Source organism: Melanostigma gelatinosum (assembly GCF_949748355.1).
Source record: "Melanostigma gelatinosum genome assembly, chromosome: 20".
NCBI classification, from domain to species: domain Eukaryota; kingdom Metazoa; phylum Chordata; class Actinopteri; order Perciformes; family Zoarcidae; genus Melanostigma; species Melanostigma gelatinosum.
Genome location: NC_136653.1, coordinates 20,169,849 through 20,188,533, shown reverse-complemented (window position 1 = coordinate 20,188,533; position 18,685 = coordinate 20,169,849). Strand labels below are relative to the sequence as shown.

The window sequence follows — 18,685 nt, the reverse complement described above, 5'->3', positions numbered from 1 at the left end:
TTAAGAGTCTAAACATCCTTCTGACCCAGTTAATCAGAGGTACTTTACTGGGTCTAATTCATCACATTCATGCTTTTCATGTGCAGGGAGAAGGCTTCTAGTTGTTATTTGTCCACGCTGAACTCTAAATTGATCGCTGGTGCCGGAGGCGTCGCTGACGGTGAAGCACAGATCTGTTTTTTTTTTAAAGCCCTCCAGCGACGCCTCCTTCCTCATTCATGTCTCACTTTCATCACATTCCTGTCAGCTGGATGAAAACGCGTGACGTACAAAGACCTCCGCTCTACAAACTCTGATCTGAGTCGAGTTTATTCATGATGTCATGATGTCACAGCCTTTTGTTTATGTTTGGGGGTTTTTCGTCACAATTTTACTTCCTGGGAACGTGTTGTCACGCTCTTGTTTAGAAAACAACGGATTATTTGCTGCAAATGAAGTTCATAAAGTACCATATGATTCTCATAGTTTCAGAATAAAAGGGTTTCTATGGGAACATCTGAGCATCTTTACATGCTGGTCTGACCCTTTTACAGTTTGTAAGCAATCATGTTTTTGGGCAACGGAAGTCCGGAGAGTTGCAATAGCTTGTGAAACTATGAACCAGCCAAGATGGAGGATGCAACCGAAACAAAGGGACCTTCCAGATCTGTGTATTCGTGAGTGGAGGACATTAGCAAGTGTCCCAATGTTTCGTGGTCGGATATCAACATGCAATTGGTGGAGAGATCGAGACGTCACCCGTTGGTTTGTGGACTGCCGTTTTGAAGCCTTGAGTTCAGCATTTTGGTCGTCGCCATCTTGTTTTTTGCAACCAGAAGGGACACAAGAGGGCGGAGCTACAACACTGAATTTTTTAGATAAACCAAACATTTTTACAATTAACTCTAATGAAGTGAAAACACACTGTGAAAGAGTTAAAGTGGTAAGATGAAAAAACAACAACTCCCAGACCAAACAACGGGTAGTAGAGACCTGTCAATCACGGTGTAGCCCCGCCCTAAAGCATCCCCTGCTTTATGGTCTGTGTGACTCTAAATGGACCATAATGTACTAAATGAACATCATGCTGTATTGAAGAAGACTTGAAACTAGAGATTGAGACATAAACTCATGTTTACAATGTTTACTGAGGGAATAAATCAAGAGAGAAGTAGAGTCATTTTCTATAGACTTCTATACAACCAGAGGAGTCGCCCCCTGGTGGACACTAGAGAGAATGCAGGTTTTTAGAGACTTAAGTATTGAGAATAACGTCGGTGATGAGGATGCAACATGGGGTCGTTTTACGCTAAATCAGAATTTGCACAGTTGCATGTAAATTGAAACACCAGTGGAATATGAATTTTCATGATACATGTAAACAGCTTGTTAGGGATATTGTCTTTTTCCAATATTTGGTGCATGTAAAACGTGGTCAGAGAACTGGTTTCCATTTTAATTGTTACGGTGCTGGGATATGAAGTTATATGTTGCCTCCGTCGGTCTGTTTCTGTCTCCGTCTTCATGTGTTGAGGCTTGTGTTTCGGGTTAAGAATGTGAAGCTTGTCTGAACGCGAGCTGTGTTTTTACGCCTCGAGCTGCCTTTTGAAAGTCCCCTCGCCGTCCTCCTCCTCCTCACCTGCCACCTCCCTCTGTTCTCACTCTGTCGCTATCTTTATCTCCCCCCTCCCTCCTCCCTCCTTCCTGCCTGCATGTGTGGATTTAATACAGCTTCCTCATGCCATCTTGATTCTGCCATAATCTCTCACACACCGGGAGCTCGGTGTCACCTTTGGGAGATTGTTTGGCCGGCCGTCGGTGTCGGACGGAAGAGAGATAGCAAAACAAAGAGATCTCTTCCTCTCATCTCTGCTTTTTTTTGTTATTTATTTTTTTATCTGCCTCCACTTTTATTGCTTCAGCTCTGTGGATCGTCCTGCACGCTTCACACACTTTACCTCAGGTTTCTGGTTGATAACTTTTTAATAAATCCCCACAAATCTGGTGCACGGACCGACTGAATAATGAATTTATCACCCGGTGATCTCTGGACACAGCTCAGTCAGACCGAAACAGTAAATATTCATATTCTACAGCTTCTTTCAATCTCTGGTCAATGATTTAACGCGTCATTAGGGCGGCAGCTATCGATTATTTGAGTGATATGTTTGCTTTTTTAGGGAGCAACAGTAAATATGCAAAATAGAAAATAAGACGGACGACTACTTTGGTTTCCTTCAGACTAACTTTTTGGATAAATTATTTAAACCGTCCGGATGTCGGAGTAATCCGTCTATAATTCTAAATATCCTTTAAATTTAAATTTCCTTTATAAAAAAACACAAAATGATCAGGAAATGAAAGATTGTATATTGATTGATAACAAAAGTTGATTTAATGAATTTAAATGTATTATAAGATGCTTAGAGTTAGTGCTGTGATATCTATTTTATTTCTGTATTTATTCAAGTTTCTCACCAACAACTACATTTTACAAGATCACATTTAAACAGCGCTAGCTAGCTAACGCTAATTCTTGTCTCATTTGTGATCTGATAAACAATCGCCTACATCCACCTACCAAACGTACGTCATTGTAAACAAAGAATTCCAGCAAACAACAAACCCAGACGAGCTTTGCTCACGTTTCATGACGACCGTTATCTTGTGGCGGCTGTGTGAGGACATTGTTGCATCATTAGCATCGCTGTTGAATTGCATTAGCCAGAAGCTAGCTAGCTAATGCTAATCTGTGGTCGCTCCGCTTCATTGTTAGTTGTTCTCTCGCTGTATATATTTTACAGATTCAGAGGTATGAGTTGGACTGACAGTCGCCTCACACTTCAGTATATAGAGCTGCTGAGAGAGATAGAGTTGTGTGATGTGAAACAGGAAAAACAAAGATGTGAAACGGAGAACAAGAGACTTTTCTGTACTGTCGGAGACATTCAGCGTCTGATGCAACACTGAGTAACCAGGACTGTGTGTGTGTGTGTGTGTGTGTGTGATGATATTTCACACTCTGGGTCACTTTCACATGCGTGTTGCTCTCTCTCACACACACTCTGCCGTCACTTTGCCTCTTCCACCCCCCACCCCCCCATTCCTTGCCCTCACTAAACAACCTGCCAGGCCTGTTGCTAGGTTACCATGAGGAGATGATGGTGTGTGTGATGGGGTGGTGGGCTGATGCTGGTGAGGAGGATACGTTTTCCACTTTCTCGCTTTAACAGCTGCGGTGCTGACTTTGGTTTGGAGACTCAGGACACTTTCCAGTGCAGTGGTTCCCAACATAAGGGTCGGGGCCCTTCCAAGGGGCCACAAGATACCTACATAAAAGATACTTTCTTTGTTTTTTTTATGTAAAGTCCTCCAAAAAACATTCAATTTAAACATCTTCTCTTTGGTGGACCAAGATGTGTGACTACGAGATAAAATGAAACACTAGAATTAATTAACTCTTCTTTATTTAGTATCTCAGGAAAATGAATAAGTTCATTTTATAAAGGTGATATTGTCACCTGGCAGCCTTTGAGTATTATTTAGTGATAAAATGCACCGATCACTTTATCTTTTGGTCTATTTCACTTCCATTACACGTCTTCTTTCAGACTAGAGGAAGGAAAACATTTATTTTACTACTTTGTGTATTTGTGTCTGTAGATTTCTCCTAAATTCACCAAAAGTTACCACTAGATAATGCCTCATTTGCATATTTAAACATAACATTTCAGAAAACTAATCATCTTAATGTCAGTAATGAACTGGTGAAGTTTCATGGTTACCCTATTCATCAGGTGTCTCCCCTTAAAAATGCAAAATGCATTAACACACACACACACACATACACTCGCGCACACACACGTGCTTGAATTGTTTTATTTTATTCTCATTTTGTACTTTTTTTCTGTGTCTTTCAGGGTCGCCATGTCAAAACAGGACAGCTTGCTGCGATCAAGGTCATGGACGTCACAGGAGTAAGTAACACACACACACAGACACACACACACACATTAAATCTACACGTGCACAAACACACCTTTGGGATCGAGTACCTTGCTCGAGGGCACTTGATGCAGTTTGTCCTCGCTTGACTCCACTGGAGGGGTTTCTTCTTTCCAGGATTCTAATATTTTACATTTCAGTCAACACAGAATTGTTTTTATATTTGAAATGTTTGCGTGTGTGTGTTTGTGTTTGTGTGTGTTTTAGGATGAGGAGGAGGAGATTAAAGCAGAGATCAACATGTTGAAGAAGTACAGCCACCACAGGAACATAGCGACCTACTACGGAGCCTTCGTCAAGAAGAACCCTCCTGGGATGGACGACCAGCTTTGGGTGCGTTCAGAACACGTGTCTGGAGCTTAAAGAGCAACGCAGCACCTCGTGTTAGCTTTAAAACACACCCGTTCACTCTTACCTTCTTTATTCTTTCCTGTTAGTTTGTTCTGGGGTTATTGTGATTTTTACAGTTGGTCACAACCACCGTTGTGTTACATCAGTCGGCGATAGATAGTGAGTTAACAGACATTTATTTAGATAAAGATTATTCGATTAAAAAAATCTGTCGTGTGTTTTTAAGACTTTTAAATTAAGATAAGTAGACAAAATTGTTCTTTTGTTAGCCGTCTTCCAGCCTGAACATAAGATAAATAGATTCCGGTCCCACCTACTAAACAACTAAAACAAGACAAAATGTTCCAATGGAGGTTCATTGGAGACGGATTAGACGTTTAACTTCCCACCTTGCTGCTGTGATGTACAGGTTGCATGGACTCCAGGACCTCGTGATGTCACTTGTGGGTGTGGTTTCAGGTGTCAGTGACTCAAAACAAAGATTTTACAATTTACGATGGTAGAAAAACATTTTAGATTCAACAATCCCGCTTGAGATATGTCTTAAATGTACTCGATAGCTAAATAATAAACAAATCAATTTTAAACAGCTCGTTGTGATGAATCTAAAGCAAGTTCCATAGAAAACTGCTTGAAAAAGTTAAAAAAAACATGTTTAAAACCTATGGCGTAGTTTACAACATACGGATAAATACTGTAAAGCACGAGTAGATGTGAGAACGTACGACGATCTGAACGTTGTTTGTGTGCAGCTGGTGATGGAGTTCTGTGGGGCCGGATCGATTACCGATCTGATCAAGAACACCAAAGGGAACTCTCTGAAGGAGGAGTGGATCGCCTACGTCTGCAGAGAGATCCTCAGGGTGAGAGCGGACATTTATATTAACTTCACCACTAGTTACATGTCAGCATGCATGTTTCGGTGGAACTCGTTTGATGGGAAAACAAATGCAAACGTAAGGGAACCCAAGCAAGTTCCCTGAGGAACACCTTATTTAGAAATTCTGTGTTATTTTAAGCATTTTATCTTCTGCTGCAGAAATCTAACGCTCTCAATTCAATGCATCTCCTGTGTCTTTCATAAAACATTCATGATGAGGACCTACAGTATGTGTTCATTAAAGGAACCATAGAGGGTTATTGATGAGCCATCGGATTGATTTTTAACAAAGGCCATATTGGATCTGATAGAAAATCATCCGCAACCCTGTAGAGTTAACCATGATCATTCTTACTGTTACATGTAGGTGGTATTTAACGAATTACATCTCGACTGAAAGAATAAAATTGATGATTAAAAGAACAATTTTCGGGATTATTATTAATATCTATTAACTACAGCTGGGTTTTTTATTACATACATCTTTTGTGGGTGTTATCTTTAAAAAAATACATGTTTGGTTGAACTCTTTTGATGGGAAAATAATTGCAAACATAAGGAACCCCAGAAGGTTCCCTGAGGAACCCCTTATTTTACTGTTCTGTGCAGAAACCCCAAGTTACTCTCAATACAATGTAGCTACTGTATCTTTCATACAGCATTCATGATGAGGACATATGTGTCCATTAAAGGAACCATAGAGGGTTATCGATGAGCCATCGTATTGATTTTAACAAAGGCCATATTGGATCTCAGAAGAAATCATATTAATGAATAATTACTATTATATAAAGAACATTTTGAGGTATTATCAGTTATAACAAGTAGAAGTTACAGCTGGGGTTTTTCTTTTATTAAAAACATATTTTTTAGGTGTTATCTTGAAAAATAACACTTTTGTTCGGAAGAAATTGCAAACATAAGGGAACCCCAGAAGGTTCCCTGAGGAACACCTTATTTTAGTAAATGATTAAATTAAATACACAGTCTTATGCTAATATGTTTTGTTTCTGTCAAAAACGGTAGATGGAATGAAATGATGATTGTTGAATAAACATTAAAATACAATTTTAAAGAAAAGGCTCACAAAGTAGATTCAAGACAGACCGCTCACAGTACGTTTGGGACACTTTGACTACAGTGTGTGTTCTGCTGATAGGAGTGTAGTTCACCATCGCAGTGAGGTCCGTGTAACAGGAAGTAGTAAGTACATTTTCCTCTCTGTCTCCAGGGCCTGACCCACCTCCACCAGCACAAAGTCATCCACAGAGATATCAAGGGCCAGAATGTGTTGCTGACGGAGAACGCAGAGGTTAAACTAGGTGAGAGGGCACACACACACACACACACACACACACACACACACACACACACACACCCTACTGTCTGCTGGTGTTGAGCAAAAAATACACAGCGAGAACATACTGTTTGCTGATCATAAATGACGTATATTTACAAAGGAAACGAGTGCTACATGAATATTTAATAATATTGCATGACTCATAACTAATTCAATCCATTCATTGTGTGTTTGTGTGTTTTTTGTAGTGGACTTTGGTGTGAGCGCTCAGCTGGACCGCACGGTGGGACGGAGGAACACGTTTATCGGGACGCCGTACTGGATGGCCCCCGAGGTCATCGCCTGCGACGAAAACCCCGACGCCACATACGACTTCAAGGTAAAACTGGTGTGTGTGTGTGTGTGTGTGTGTGTGTGTGTGTGTGTGTGTTTTACTCCACTTCAAGGATCATTGATTGTCATTATGCAACACAGGGATGCACCGCCTCAGAAGTTTTATTGCAAACGTGCAGCCAGACAATCAAAACAACGTGCTGAAAGAGGCTAAAAGCTGATGTTCATCACACTCAAGTCATTTGATTTCATGTTTATATACCACATATTAAAATATCTAAATGTCGGGTTTAATTGCCGCCTTCAGATATTTCTGCCCTCTTTCAGTCACATGCTCTGTTACGACCACCTCTTTTTTACACCATGCAAAGAAATACAGAATCTTGTATTTATTTAATAAAGAAGAAAATAATTCAAGTGTTTGTCTTTGGAGCACTCCCAAAGATCAGCTCCTCATCAATCAAAATGCTTGTAGTTATGAACACAGGCTGACCTTTAAAATATATATATATATGTATACAGAGATACGTATATAAGTGAAAAGATTCTGCGATCGTATCCGTTCATCGACTGCACAAAACTCTGACCACACAGACTCGTGTAAAGTCTCCTTAACAGGAACACTGAACCCTGAAGTCATCGCTGTATGTGCGGAGGATGTGAACCAGTAACGGGGGCAGAACGAATCCCTGCGGGCGGAAACCTCGCTCCGCTAAGACGCCATTATCTCCGAGCCTCCCCCCCCCCTCACTCAGCTCATCTTTCAGTATCAACGTCACCTTTAAGTAGCAGATACGTTCCATTCAAACGGAGGCAGATGGGAGATGCTGAGAGGGTAGTTTCTGTATTTTTATCACTTAACAAGAACACTGACCAGTGGAACTCGAAAATATGACGTGTGAAGTCGGTAACAGGTTTTTAGGATGTGAAAGTTTTCAGTTTTCTCTCTCGTTCTCTCTGCAGAGTGATCTGTGGTCGCTCGGTATCACAGCGATAGAGATGGCAGAGGGAGCACCACGTAAGTGTGAAACGCCCGACTCATTAAAACCTCACGAGTGAGGACAGTTTGTCTTCTGGTTAGAAGTCTAAATCTATCTCTGCTTCTTTTTTATACTCTTTTCCTTCTCTTTTTTTCTCCTTTCTTCTCACCTCCTCACTTCTGTCCTTTCCTTTCTTTGTCTCTTCTTGTCCTCTTTCATTTGTTTCCTCTTTTCCTCTCCTCTCAATCCCTTTTCTTTCCTTTTGTCCTTTCCATTGCCCTGTTATCATCTCCTCTCCTGTTCTTTTGTTTCCTTTCCTCCTGTTTCGTCTTGTCTCCTCTTCTGTCCTTCCCTTTCCCCTCCTTTCTTTTCCTCCTCTCATCTTGTCTCTTGCCCTTGTGTGTCCTCTCCTATCCTTCCCTTTTCCTCTTGTCTCATCTGCTGCGTTTTTGTCTCCTATCCGCTTCACATCTCCTCTTGTCTCTTGCCCTTTTGTTTCCTCTCTTCTTGCCTCATCTTCGATCCTCTTCTCTCCTTTCCTTTCCTCTTGTCTCCTCTCAACTCCCGTCGTTTTGTCCTCTCTCTTCCCCTCCTCTTCCTCAGCTCTGTGCGACATGCATCCAATGAGAGCGCTCTTCCTCATCCCCAGAAATCCCGCCCCCAGACTCAAGTCTAAGAAGTGGTGAGTCACTAAAACACACACAGATGTGTCCTCTGCACCTGTTCTGTTCTTATTATTCTGTCTCATTATTCATTCATCAGTAATCTGATTACTATGTAAAGGTGCATTTTAAGCAATTTAGAATAACCTGGTTTAACCAGATTCTTTAAAGTGAAGTAAAAGCTGCATTCTCTCTAGTGTCCACCAGGGGGCGACTCCTCTGGTTGTATAGAAGTCTATAGAGAATGACTCTACTTCTCTCTTGATTTATTACCTCAGTAAACATTGTAAACATGAGTTTATGTCTCAATCTCTAGTTTCAAGTCTTCTTCAATACAGCATGATGTTCATTGAGTACATTATGGTCCATTTAGAGTCACACAGACCATAAAGCAGGGGATGCTTTAGGGCGGGGCTACACAGTGATTGACAGGTGGCTACCAGAGACGTATAAGGCGTCTCTTTACGTCCGCATTACAAATATAGTTAAATCCTCCATATCATTGATCATTTAAAGAAAATAAAGATGTCTTTGTGTGTGTGTGTGTGTGTGTGTGTGTGCGTGCAGGTCGAAGAAGTTCCAGTCCTTCATCGACAGCTGTCTGTTGAAGAGCCACAGCCAGCGGCCGAGCACCGAGCAGCTCCTCAAGCACCCCTTCATCAGGGACCTCCCCAACGAGCGGCAGGTCCGCATCCAGCTGAAGGACCACATCGACCGCACCAAGAAGAGGAGGGGGGAGAGGGGTGAGACTCACCTCACAGCAGACAGCTGCACGATGGGCCAGATGTTTCAGAACATGTGGATGTTGACCTGATGTGTGTGTGTGTGTGTTTCCTTCAGATGAGACTGAATACGAGTACAGCGGGAGTGAAGAGGAGGATGAAGAGAGGGACGCCGGAGAACCCAGGTACTACTGATACTACTACTGCCACTTCTACTGCTACTGCTATAGCATCACTACTTCTGCTGTTGCCATAGTTACTTCTACTTCACCGAATGTTACCGCTATTCAGAATCAGATCAGAATCACAATCGGAAACCGTTTATTGCCATCGTATGTTGAACATACAAGGAATTTGACATGACGGCAGGTGCGTAACATTGAACAACAATCAACAATGCAAAGTAGAAACAAATTAAATTTACAGAAAATATAAGATAAAGTAAAATATAAATAAAGTGAAATATAAAATTGATTGTACTACTGCTGCTGATACTACTGGTTGTACTTATCCTGAATATCAACTTCACTTAAAAGCTTTTAAATTAATTTTAAATTTAAAAATCCTCCACTTTGTTTCATATAATTTATGAGATAAAGATTCTTGTAATTAATACAGTATTATTATTATTATTATTATTAATCAATGAAATCAATATTTTTTTATTCTAACCGTCCTCCAGCTCCATCATCAACATCCCCGGTGAGTCCACCCTGAGGCGGGACTTCCTGCGCCTCCAGCTGGCCAACAAGGAGCGGTCGGAGCTGATCCGGCGTCAGCAGCTGGAGCAACAGCAGAACGAGGAGCACAAGCGCCAACTGCTGGCCGAGAGGCAGAAACGCATCGAGGAGCAGAAGGAGCAGAGGAGACGGCTGGAGGAGGTAACTCCTAGGAAGGTTCCTTAAGTGGCCGCCAAAATAAGAGCTGGTTGAAATTCCTTAAAATGCTAAGGAAAGGTGCTTCAGTGCTTCCTTTACTTATCTCCTTTAGCAAAGGGAACGCTAGAGGTGCAACGTCCAGTCAGTAAACCATCATAAATTCAAAATGTTATCCTTTTACTTTGTTATCGTCATTTATTGTGTGTTTTTTACTTCATAAAAACACACAATTCAAATAAAAAAATTAATTAAAAAACTATTTTTATTGATTAAAACAAATCTTGTCATTAGTTTTAATGATGTTTCATTAGAGTTAGTGTAAACAGCTCATCATTAATTAATTTATTCAAGTTTCTCACCAAAAACTACATTTGACGTGATCACATGTGAACACATCATGATAACGTTATAATTTACATTCTTACAATACTCTTTTATACTGAACGGAGCCTGAACGCATCTTGATGTGACCGAACAGAACCGTCGTTGAATTTCTTTGATAATTTCTTTTACAAAAATTTGGAAATCACTGGAATCGGTATATCGAACATGTTCCAAGTGTCCACAAGTGTTACCAATGTTGGAAAAGCTCAGAATTGAATGTGTTTTACAGAATCTGGTGACTTCAAACTGTTTATTCGGAAGCCAGATTTTAAATGAGACATGTAGAATAAAATGTTGTTCATTAAATATCAAAATTTGTATCTTTGTTTTTGGCTGTTTTTTCTGATGTAAGCGTTCGTCATACATGATGTGTTCAAGGATCGTCGGAAAGATGAAAATCAGACGATAGTGGCGTTTTTTACAGCTTCTGTCTGTGATAAACGGTGTCGTTTTTGCCGATTGTTTGAAGAAAACATGCTTTTCAATCCCGCCGGCAAGTTTTTGGGGCTCAGAGGGTTAACGAAAGACGCAGCTTCACATCACACTCAGCTTTGATTATGAAATGACTCGTCTTCCTCCTCACCTGTGATTGTTAGCGCCTCATCCAAATGCCAGGGACGCACACCTGATGTGCACACACACACACAGAGCAGAAGCGATGTTAATAATAATCTTCTTCACCTGCAGCAACAGCGTCGGGAGCGGGAGATGAGGAAGCAGCAGGAGCGAGAGCAGAGGAGGAGGTACGAGGAGATGGAGCAGCTCCGCCGAGAGGAGGAGAGGAGGCACGCAGAGAGGGAGCAGGTAGGAGAACACCTGAGTCCCACGTTACATCACAGGTGTCATCCACAGGGGGAGGAGAGGAGGCACGCAGAGAGGGAGCAGGTAGGAGAACACCTGAGCCCCACGTTACATCACAGGTGTCATACACAGGGGGGGCGGGGCTTACTGACATCATCTTTTGCACTTCTTCACCTGAGCTATTTCTTCTTTCCTTTTGTGTCAAACAAACATATGAACAGATGAATATTTTTATTTGTTATTTATTGAATATGTATTGACCCTAATGTGGCATTGATTGATTAATTGATTCATCTATAAAAACATGAGTTCATCTGGTCCACTGTGACATCAGTGGGTTAAAACTTCCCCGAATGATTACTGACATTAAGAAAATATTTTTTGTATTATAATTTTTCTGAAATTGTATGTTTAAATGTGCAAATGGGGCATCATCTACTTCATTAGCCTGGTGGCACATGTTTTTTAAAAATACATTTAAAGGTTGTGGTGCAGTTTAAATGCAACATTCCTAGAATTATAAAGAGAGAAATGGAGAACATGTAGAATCACCACACATCAAATTTAACAGTACATTAGAGGAGGCTTTGTGACTAATATTTAACTTTTCCTGCAGTGCCACACTGCCTTAACGCTCTTTCTTTATTCCGACATTTCTGTCTCTTGCACAGCTGATTTTTTTTATCTTTAGCATCGTCTCCCTGCTCTACTAATTAAGACCCCCCCCCCCGCTCTTCAATAAATCTATTTTCCTCCCCTTTTATTTCCTTTCCTCCTGTTTCCTGCCTTGCTGATGTCACTGGTTGCCTGGGCTCCAACTTGCTTCCTCGGCGCTCTCTGATTGGCTGCGCCTCACGTTGCCCCCCTCCCCCCCCCGGGTGCTGATTGGTTAGGAGTATATTCGTAGGCAGCTGGAAGACGAGCAGAGGCAGCTGGAGATCCTGCAGCAGCAGCTCCTGCAGGAGCAGGCCTTACTGCTGGTAACATCACAAGAACACTTTCTGGAACCCGTTTGTTATTTACACACAAAAATCAAGAAGTCGATCTGTCAATACTGAGACGAGAAAGAATCACACACTGGCTCCAGGAAAAAGTTAACAAACATGAAATCAATAGACACACACAGCGGTGGGCGTGTCAGTCGATAGCTGGCGGTCCTGAAATTAAATTAAACTTCATTGTTTCCAATGAAGTCGTCATTAAAACCGGACAGCAGGGACAGTGTGCAGCATATAAATAGATTAGAAGAAGAACAATGGTGATTATTTGTTTGTTAGTATGGTGACAAAACACGTCTGTAGTGCCAAAAAATGTTGGTGCAGCTCCGGAGAAGGTGGCTGGCTAGTTTGCTTGTTAGCTTGTCCTACTTTAAGACCCAGCGCTGCAGCAGTTCCACTCATTTTTTGAAGCTAATGTAGCATTAAAGCATGGTCGAATTAGCAAGCGAACTGGTTAGTTAGCTAGTTGTAACCAATGTAGCATTTAAGCATTGCGGCATGAGCAGGCTAGTTGTAGCATTTAATCATTGGGGCATTAGCAGGCTAGTTGTAACCAATGTAGCATTAAATCATGGTGGAATTAGGAACAAGCTGGCTTATTAGCTAGCCGTAACCAATGTAGCATTAAAGCATAGAGGAATTTGCAAGCAACCTAGCTATTAAGCTAGCTGTAATCAATGTAGCATTAATGCATGGTGGAATTAGTAACATGCTGGCTTGTTAGCTATCTGTAACCAATGTAGCATTAAAGACATTAGAAAGCTAGCTGCTAGTTAGCTAGCTGTAACCAATGTAGCAGTAAAGCAGGGTGACATTAGAAAGCTAGCTGCTAGTTAGCTAGCTGTAACCAATGTAGCAGTAAAGCAGGGTGACATTAGAAAGATAGCTGCTAGTTAGCTAGCTGTAACCAATGTAGCAGTAAAGCAGGGTGACATTAGAAAGCTAGCTGCTAGTTAGCTAGCTGTAACCAATGTAGCAGTAAAGCAGGGTGACATTAGAAAGCTAGCTGCTAGTTAGCTAGCTGTAACCAATGTAGCAGTAAAGCTTGGAGGAATTGGCAAGCTAGCTGGCTTTTCAAACTTCGATTCTTTGTCGGATTTTAATATATATGCTCTTTGTTATCAAGTCACCTTTTGTCTTTTTGTTCACTCAGTATCCCAAGCTAATGCTAACAATGCTCTAAATCTGCCCCACGTTCGTCCACGACTTATCCAAAGTGGGTTTAGTTTACATGGAAGTTAGTCCGCTTCAACGGTCGCAAGGTACATGTTGGCCACCCGTCAACGTTTATTTGAATGGGAATGTCCGTTCTACGGTGTGCCGTTTGTTCACACACACACACACACACACACACACACACACCGGCTGCTGCAGACGTCCACACACAGCTCAGTTAAATGCCAGACTTCTCTGACGGGACGGTGTGAGAAACAAGCAAAGACAAGTTTGGCATTTCTCAAGTTTGGAGAACTTGTGAAAACTTCTCACAACGTCATAAACAAATTCTCACCCTCTAAAATAATAGATCAAATATTAGACCGATATGGGGTTGAACACCAGTCATAATCTTTATTTTAATGTCCATCAATATGGTGAAGCCTCCTGTCACAGGAGTTGTTTCAGTATGTTTCCCTCATGGCTTTATGAATTGATTATTATTTAGAGATAGTAAAGTTTCTGCACCACTGAGTCAGTGCTCCGGGTCATCCTGCACGAAAGAGCTGCCAACACTAAAAGCATTTCATCAATCTGACTTTGACATTGTTTGCTGTCTAGTGGAAATCATGTTTCAACTGAACATGAATCACAGTGAATGCACTTTTGCATCAAATGTAAAGAACATTTCACAGTTTTGTCTCACACAAATCTGTATTAGAAAGAAGTTTTTATGTCAGAAGTTGTGTTTTCTTTTCCAGAATAGATGTGTGGCCTTTGGGAAACAGAAATCTCTAACTTTAATGTGAGGATGCATGAGAAAGTGTTCTGATGAGCGTAAATAATGGACAAAGCGCTGCAATATTCTTTAAATGGACACGGGAGCAAACTAATGTTCATCAGCTCGTTTAAATATTCTTAATGAGTAGATTTAAGATGAAACCTCAACATTAAGACGTGCACCACTCTCCGTGAGTTCCTCCCTCCCGTTAACCTCTCCTTCGGTGTGTTTTGGACGTTCAGGAGTACAAGAGGAAGCAGATCGAGGAGCAGCGGCAGGCCGAGCGGCTGCAGAGGCAACTGCAGCAGGAGCGAGCGTACCTGGTGTCGCTGCAGCAGCAGCAGCAGCAGGAGCCGCCGCGGCCGCCGCAGGACAAGAAGCTGCTGTACCACTACAAAGACCAGGCGCCCGTCGCCAACGACAAGCCGACCTGGGCCAAAGAGGTAAAAAGAAATATTCTGGACTTCAGAAAACCTTTATAAAAGTTTGTGGAGGAGAAACTGTTCTTGTTTAACATTAATAATAAATGAGACTGCATGCTGTCATCGGTTTATATGAAATAACATTTTTATTGTTGCTGAAACACTGATTTGATTTGTTCCATGTTTATTTTATTGTGGAGGAGGAGACGCACAAACGCACGCACAACTCTGTCAACATGTGAATGTTTGTTTCAGTTTCTGCCCTCCAGGTGTCACCTGTACTTCACCTGCAGAGGAGTCCATCTCATCCTTTGACCACTGTCTGATATTTTTGTTTTTAGGTGCAGCAACGTGACAATAATTCATGTGCTGTGAAATTCCTCTTCTATGTTTTATGTCACAGATGTGGAGTTTTATCGCTGAGGTCTTTATTTAGATGATTTATAAGACGGAGCACATTTTTGTTAAAGAACTGGCTAAGTTAGTAACAACTAAAAAGTGGCTTATTTGTATGACCTGAAAGTATGGAGGACGAAATCTGACAAAATCAGACATCAAATAATCGTAATAATAATGCAAAGGAAAAACGATGCATCGATCAATAAATAAATGAATACATACATGAATAAATACACATTTAATTATAAAAAAAATATCAACAAAATGTCGCATTCTATTATTTAATTAATGCCTATATTTATTTTTTATATTATTTTTGGTACATTTAATGACATATTCATTTATTTATCAAGGCATTTATTATTTTAGAGATGTTTTATTTTGACAGATTTCGTGCTCCATACACAATTAATGTAAAAAAGCAGATATTTAGTTCAGCACGATTATTTAAACTGAGAATCAGCCTGACTGGTTAGATTTCCAGTCAAAAACAGGCTAAAGTGAATCATTACCTGTGTTTTTAATTTGATAAATGTTGATCAGCTGATCTGTAAACCTCCAATATGGCTGCCGGGGGAGGCGTGTTGCACCCCCCCCCCCCCCCCCCCCGTGTCCACCTGCTGTCTTGTAAACACTCACCTTGCTCTCCAGGTGATGCGTCGAGCTCAGAGCAACTCGCCTCGCATCCCTCCCAAGAAGTACCACTCCTTCAGTCAGCCGCGAGACATCAACCTCGGCAACCTCCTCTTGCTCCCCGGTTACAAACCTCGCCCCCGCCGCCCCCCTTCCTACCCGGCCCACAACAGTCCCTCTAGGAGTCAACAGCACGTGCCTCATATCCGGGTCACCTGTGTGCCCGAGTCCTCTAAGCAGAGGATGCGGGGCCAGGACACCGGGAGGAGCCCCGACTCCAGGGGCCGGAGCCCCGGCCGCCGGGTCAGTGGGAGGACGGACGGACTTTTTGACTTCCTCTCCTTCTCTGATCTGTTACGGGCTGATTTACTAACCCCGGCTGCTGGAGGGATTTCCTCCTTTAATCACATTTTTATTTCTCTAACCAGGTGGACTCGCATGAATTAACTTCCGCCGGTGGAGATGATAACGTGGACTCCTCTTTTCTTTTCTTAATTCATTTAACAGCCTTTCATCTCGCTGTTTCTCACGGGGGTCTTTTGATTAACTTCCTCTTTGATCGGTGCCGTCAGTGCTTCCAAAACTGAGACTAAAGCTTTGTTTTCGGGAGCTGCGAGCATGAAAGAACTCTCTGCGCTGCAAAACGTACAAACTAAATTGACTTTGAGGAAACAAAAAGACGAGTGTAAACCACAGACTTTAGGTATAACCAGCAAAAAGCCATAAACCAACCTCCAATATGCCAAGAAGGGATTGTAATCGTCTGTAAACTTATATCTCACATTCATGGACTACTTTATACAAGACCTGTAAAGAAAGAAGTCAAGTATTAAAAGCATTATAAAGAAATGAAGGTTAAATATCCTGTAAACTGTTTGATTTGGCTGCAAAATATTTTCTCAAATGAAGATTTGTAAGACCTCCTGCCGGCTTCACTCCGGCGAGTATAAACTACGTTTAACTCCCGCCTCTTGTCTCAATAGTCCTGAACAATGTTCGAGGTCTCGTATGTGAGGCTGCGCGGTAGCATTCATTGAGCTAAGTGCGAACGTCAGCGTGCCTTTTCTGGCCTTGATGGTGCTTTACAGCGTTTGTGTGCAGCTTTACGAGGGTGTGTCAAAAGGTCATTAATGAGACGCACACAAAGCTAAATGTCCACACGGGTCCTTTGAAGTGGACACCTTCATTTAGTAGCTCGAGTGATGAAGCTTCGATGCCGACATTTGAACAAATTGGTAGTCAAATTTTAAAAAAATGTAATATTCTTAGGCAGCTGTTAAAAATAAATTAATTTTCACAGATTATCTTTATTTTAGAAATCCTAAATAACCTGATTCTTCTTCTTCCTCTCTGTTAATCCGTTGTCATGTTTCCTCCTCCGGTCGATAACGTTCAATCTTCTCTGAATCGTGTCGATGTTTAACTTCGCTTTCCATTCTACAGGTTACTGACACAGTGATTCCTCCTCATGCCTCAGTCTGCTGGTCTTATCGCCATAACTATGATGCAACATGAGAAATAACGCTCATGTTTTGAGGAATATTTTCTTGGTCTTCTAAAGATTCAAACGCTCAGCTTGTTGCATGTTGTGGTGTGATGGGTTCATTTATCTAACAGGTGCTAACTTCAACATCTCAAACCGGCATCTGCTTCATATTACAGGTTTTGTTGATGTTCTCTTACTGATATAATATTAATAAGTAGGTTTTCTTGAGTGTATAAAATGCCGCCAAATCCTGCACACGGTCCCTTTAAATTCAAGTCTTTCCTTTCTCTTTCTTTTCTTTTTAATGTGTTTATTGCTTTTATTTAGTGTTACTGTAGAAATATGTCATATGCCACATCAATCAAACTTCATTTGCACCGCACCGTTCATACAGTTTAGTGCCGTTCAAAGTGCACCACAGATGAGTCGACCGTGAAAATAACCCAAAATACAATAAAGCAATTAGGTTATTTAACAATTTTAAAAAAGTAGTAAAACTAGATTAATACAATAAAACATAATTATAATATTACTAAATATACTAAATTCTATAATTTGTGAGAATTAAAATAACAATAAAACTTAACATATTTTCAATTTAATTATGATAAAATAAGTGAGAATAAAAATTATATAAAATTTAAAGAAATTCAACTTAAATATAATAAAATAAGTGAATTAAAATAACTTTTTTAATTCTTCTAACTTTAATACAATGAAATAAGTAAGAATTCAAATAACAATAAAATTGAATAATATCTTTCAACCTAAATATAAAGGAGATAAATGTCAGTAAAAGTAAAATTGAATATATTTATTGAAAATAATAAAAAATGTTTTAAAAAAGACAAGTTCAAATGGACCCGCTCCTTATGTAGTTATGAAGGGCTCAATCTAAATGAACGAAAATACAACTCTCTTTAATTTCCGGTGATTAAACACAAATTAAAATAATATTTATGAATATTATATAACATTTCTACTAATATTTCCCCATAAATCAAGGCCTAAAAAGCACTCACGTGAACCCCTCCCCCACTGAACACACACACACATTTAGGGCAGATCCCCAGGCCGGCCGGAATTAAATCTTTCTTATACACTTTGGAAATCCAACGTCAAGATGAACTGATGTCTTTCCAATTCAAACCCATTCATGAAATACCAATGTGTGTGTGTGTGTGTGTGTGTCAGGTGGAGGAGCATTATAAGATGAACAGACAGACTTCTCCTGCATTGCAGCACAAAGTCTCCAACCGGATCTCGGACCCGTCGTTGCCGCCCCGGTCCGAGTCCTTCAGCAGCGGGGGCATCCAGCAGGCCCGGACCCCGCCGATGCACCGCTCCGTCGAACCCCAGGTGTGTGTCCTACGTCCTTATGTGTGTGCGAGTGTGCGTTTGAGCGACAGTGTGTGTGTTAGCATGCGACACAAACTTACATCCCTACAGGAGTGCGATCACACTTGGAGTTTGGTTTCGTTGGTCCGTGTGAAAGTAGAAACAATGTCTTGAGGACTCGAGGAAAAACGATTGATG

General features: G+C 41.0%; 1 protein-coding gene across 5 annotated transcripts in view; it reads left to right on the top strand.

Moving 5' to 3' along the window:
* The window catches only part of tnikb (TRAF2 and NCK interacting kinase b), a 43,244-nt gene that overhangs the window by 6,102 nt on the left and 18,457 nt on the right, over positions 1-18,685 (top strand). For 4 of the 5 annotated variants that reach the window (XR_013772923.1, XM_079292433.1, XM_079292432.1 and 1 more), the window contains exons 3-16: positions 3,900-3,956; positions 4,192-4,317; positions 5,088-5,198; positions 6,447-6,537; positions 6,764-6,894; positions 7,812-7,866; positions 8,432-8,510; positions 9,058-9,233; positions 9,331-9,397; positions 9,895-10,093; positions 11,162-11,278; positions 14,452-14,652; positions 15,682-15,966; positions 18,344-18,508. Coding sequence is in view for 4 of the 5 variants with exons in the window: in XM_079292433.1 (XP_079148559.1) it covers positions 3,900-3,956; positions 4,192-4,317; positions 5,088-5,198; positions 6,447-6,537; positions 6,764-6,894; positions 7,812-7,866; positions 8,432-8,510; positions 9,058-9,233; positions 9,331-9,397; positions 9,895-10,093; positions 11,162-11,278; positions 14,452-14,652; positions 15,682-15,966; positions 18,344-18,508 (1,860 nt within the window). In the remaining variant the exon portion in view is untranslated. The remainder of the gene's footprint in view (positions 1-3,899; positions 3,957-4,191; positions 4,318-5,087; positions 5,199-6,446; positions 6,538-6,763; positions 6,895-7,811; positions 7,867-8,431; positions 8,511-9,057; positions 9,234-9,330; positions 9,398-9,894; positions 10,094-11,161; positions 11,279-14,451; positions 14,653-15,681; positions 15,967-18,343; positions 18,509-18,685) is intronic. The other variant, XM_079292434.1, reaches the window with a different exon arrangement.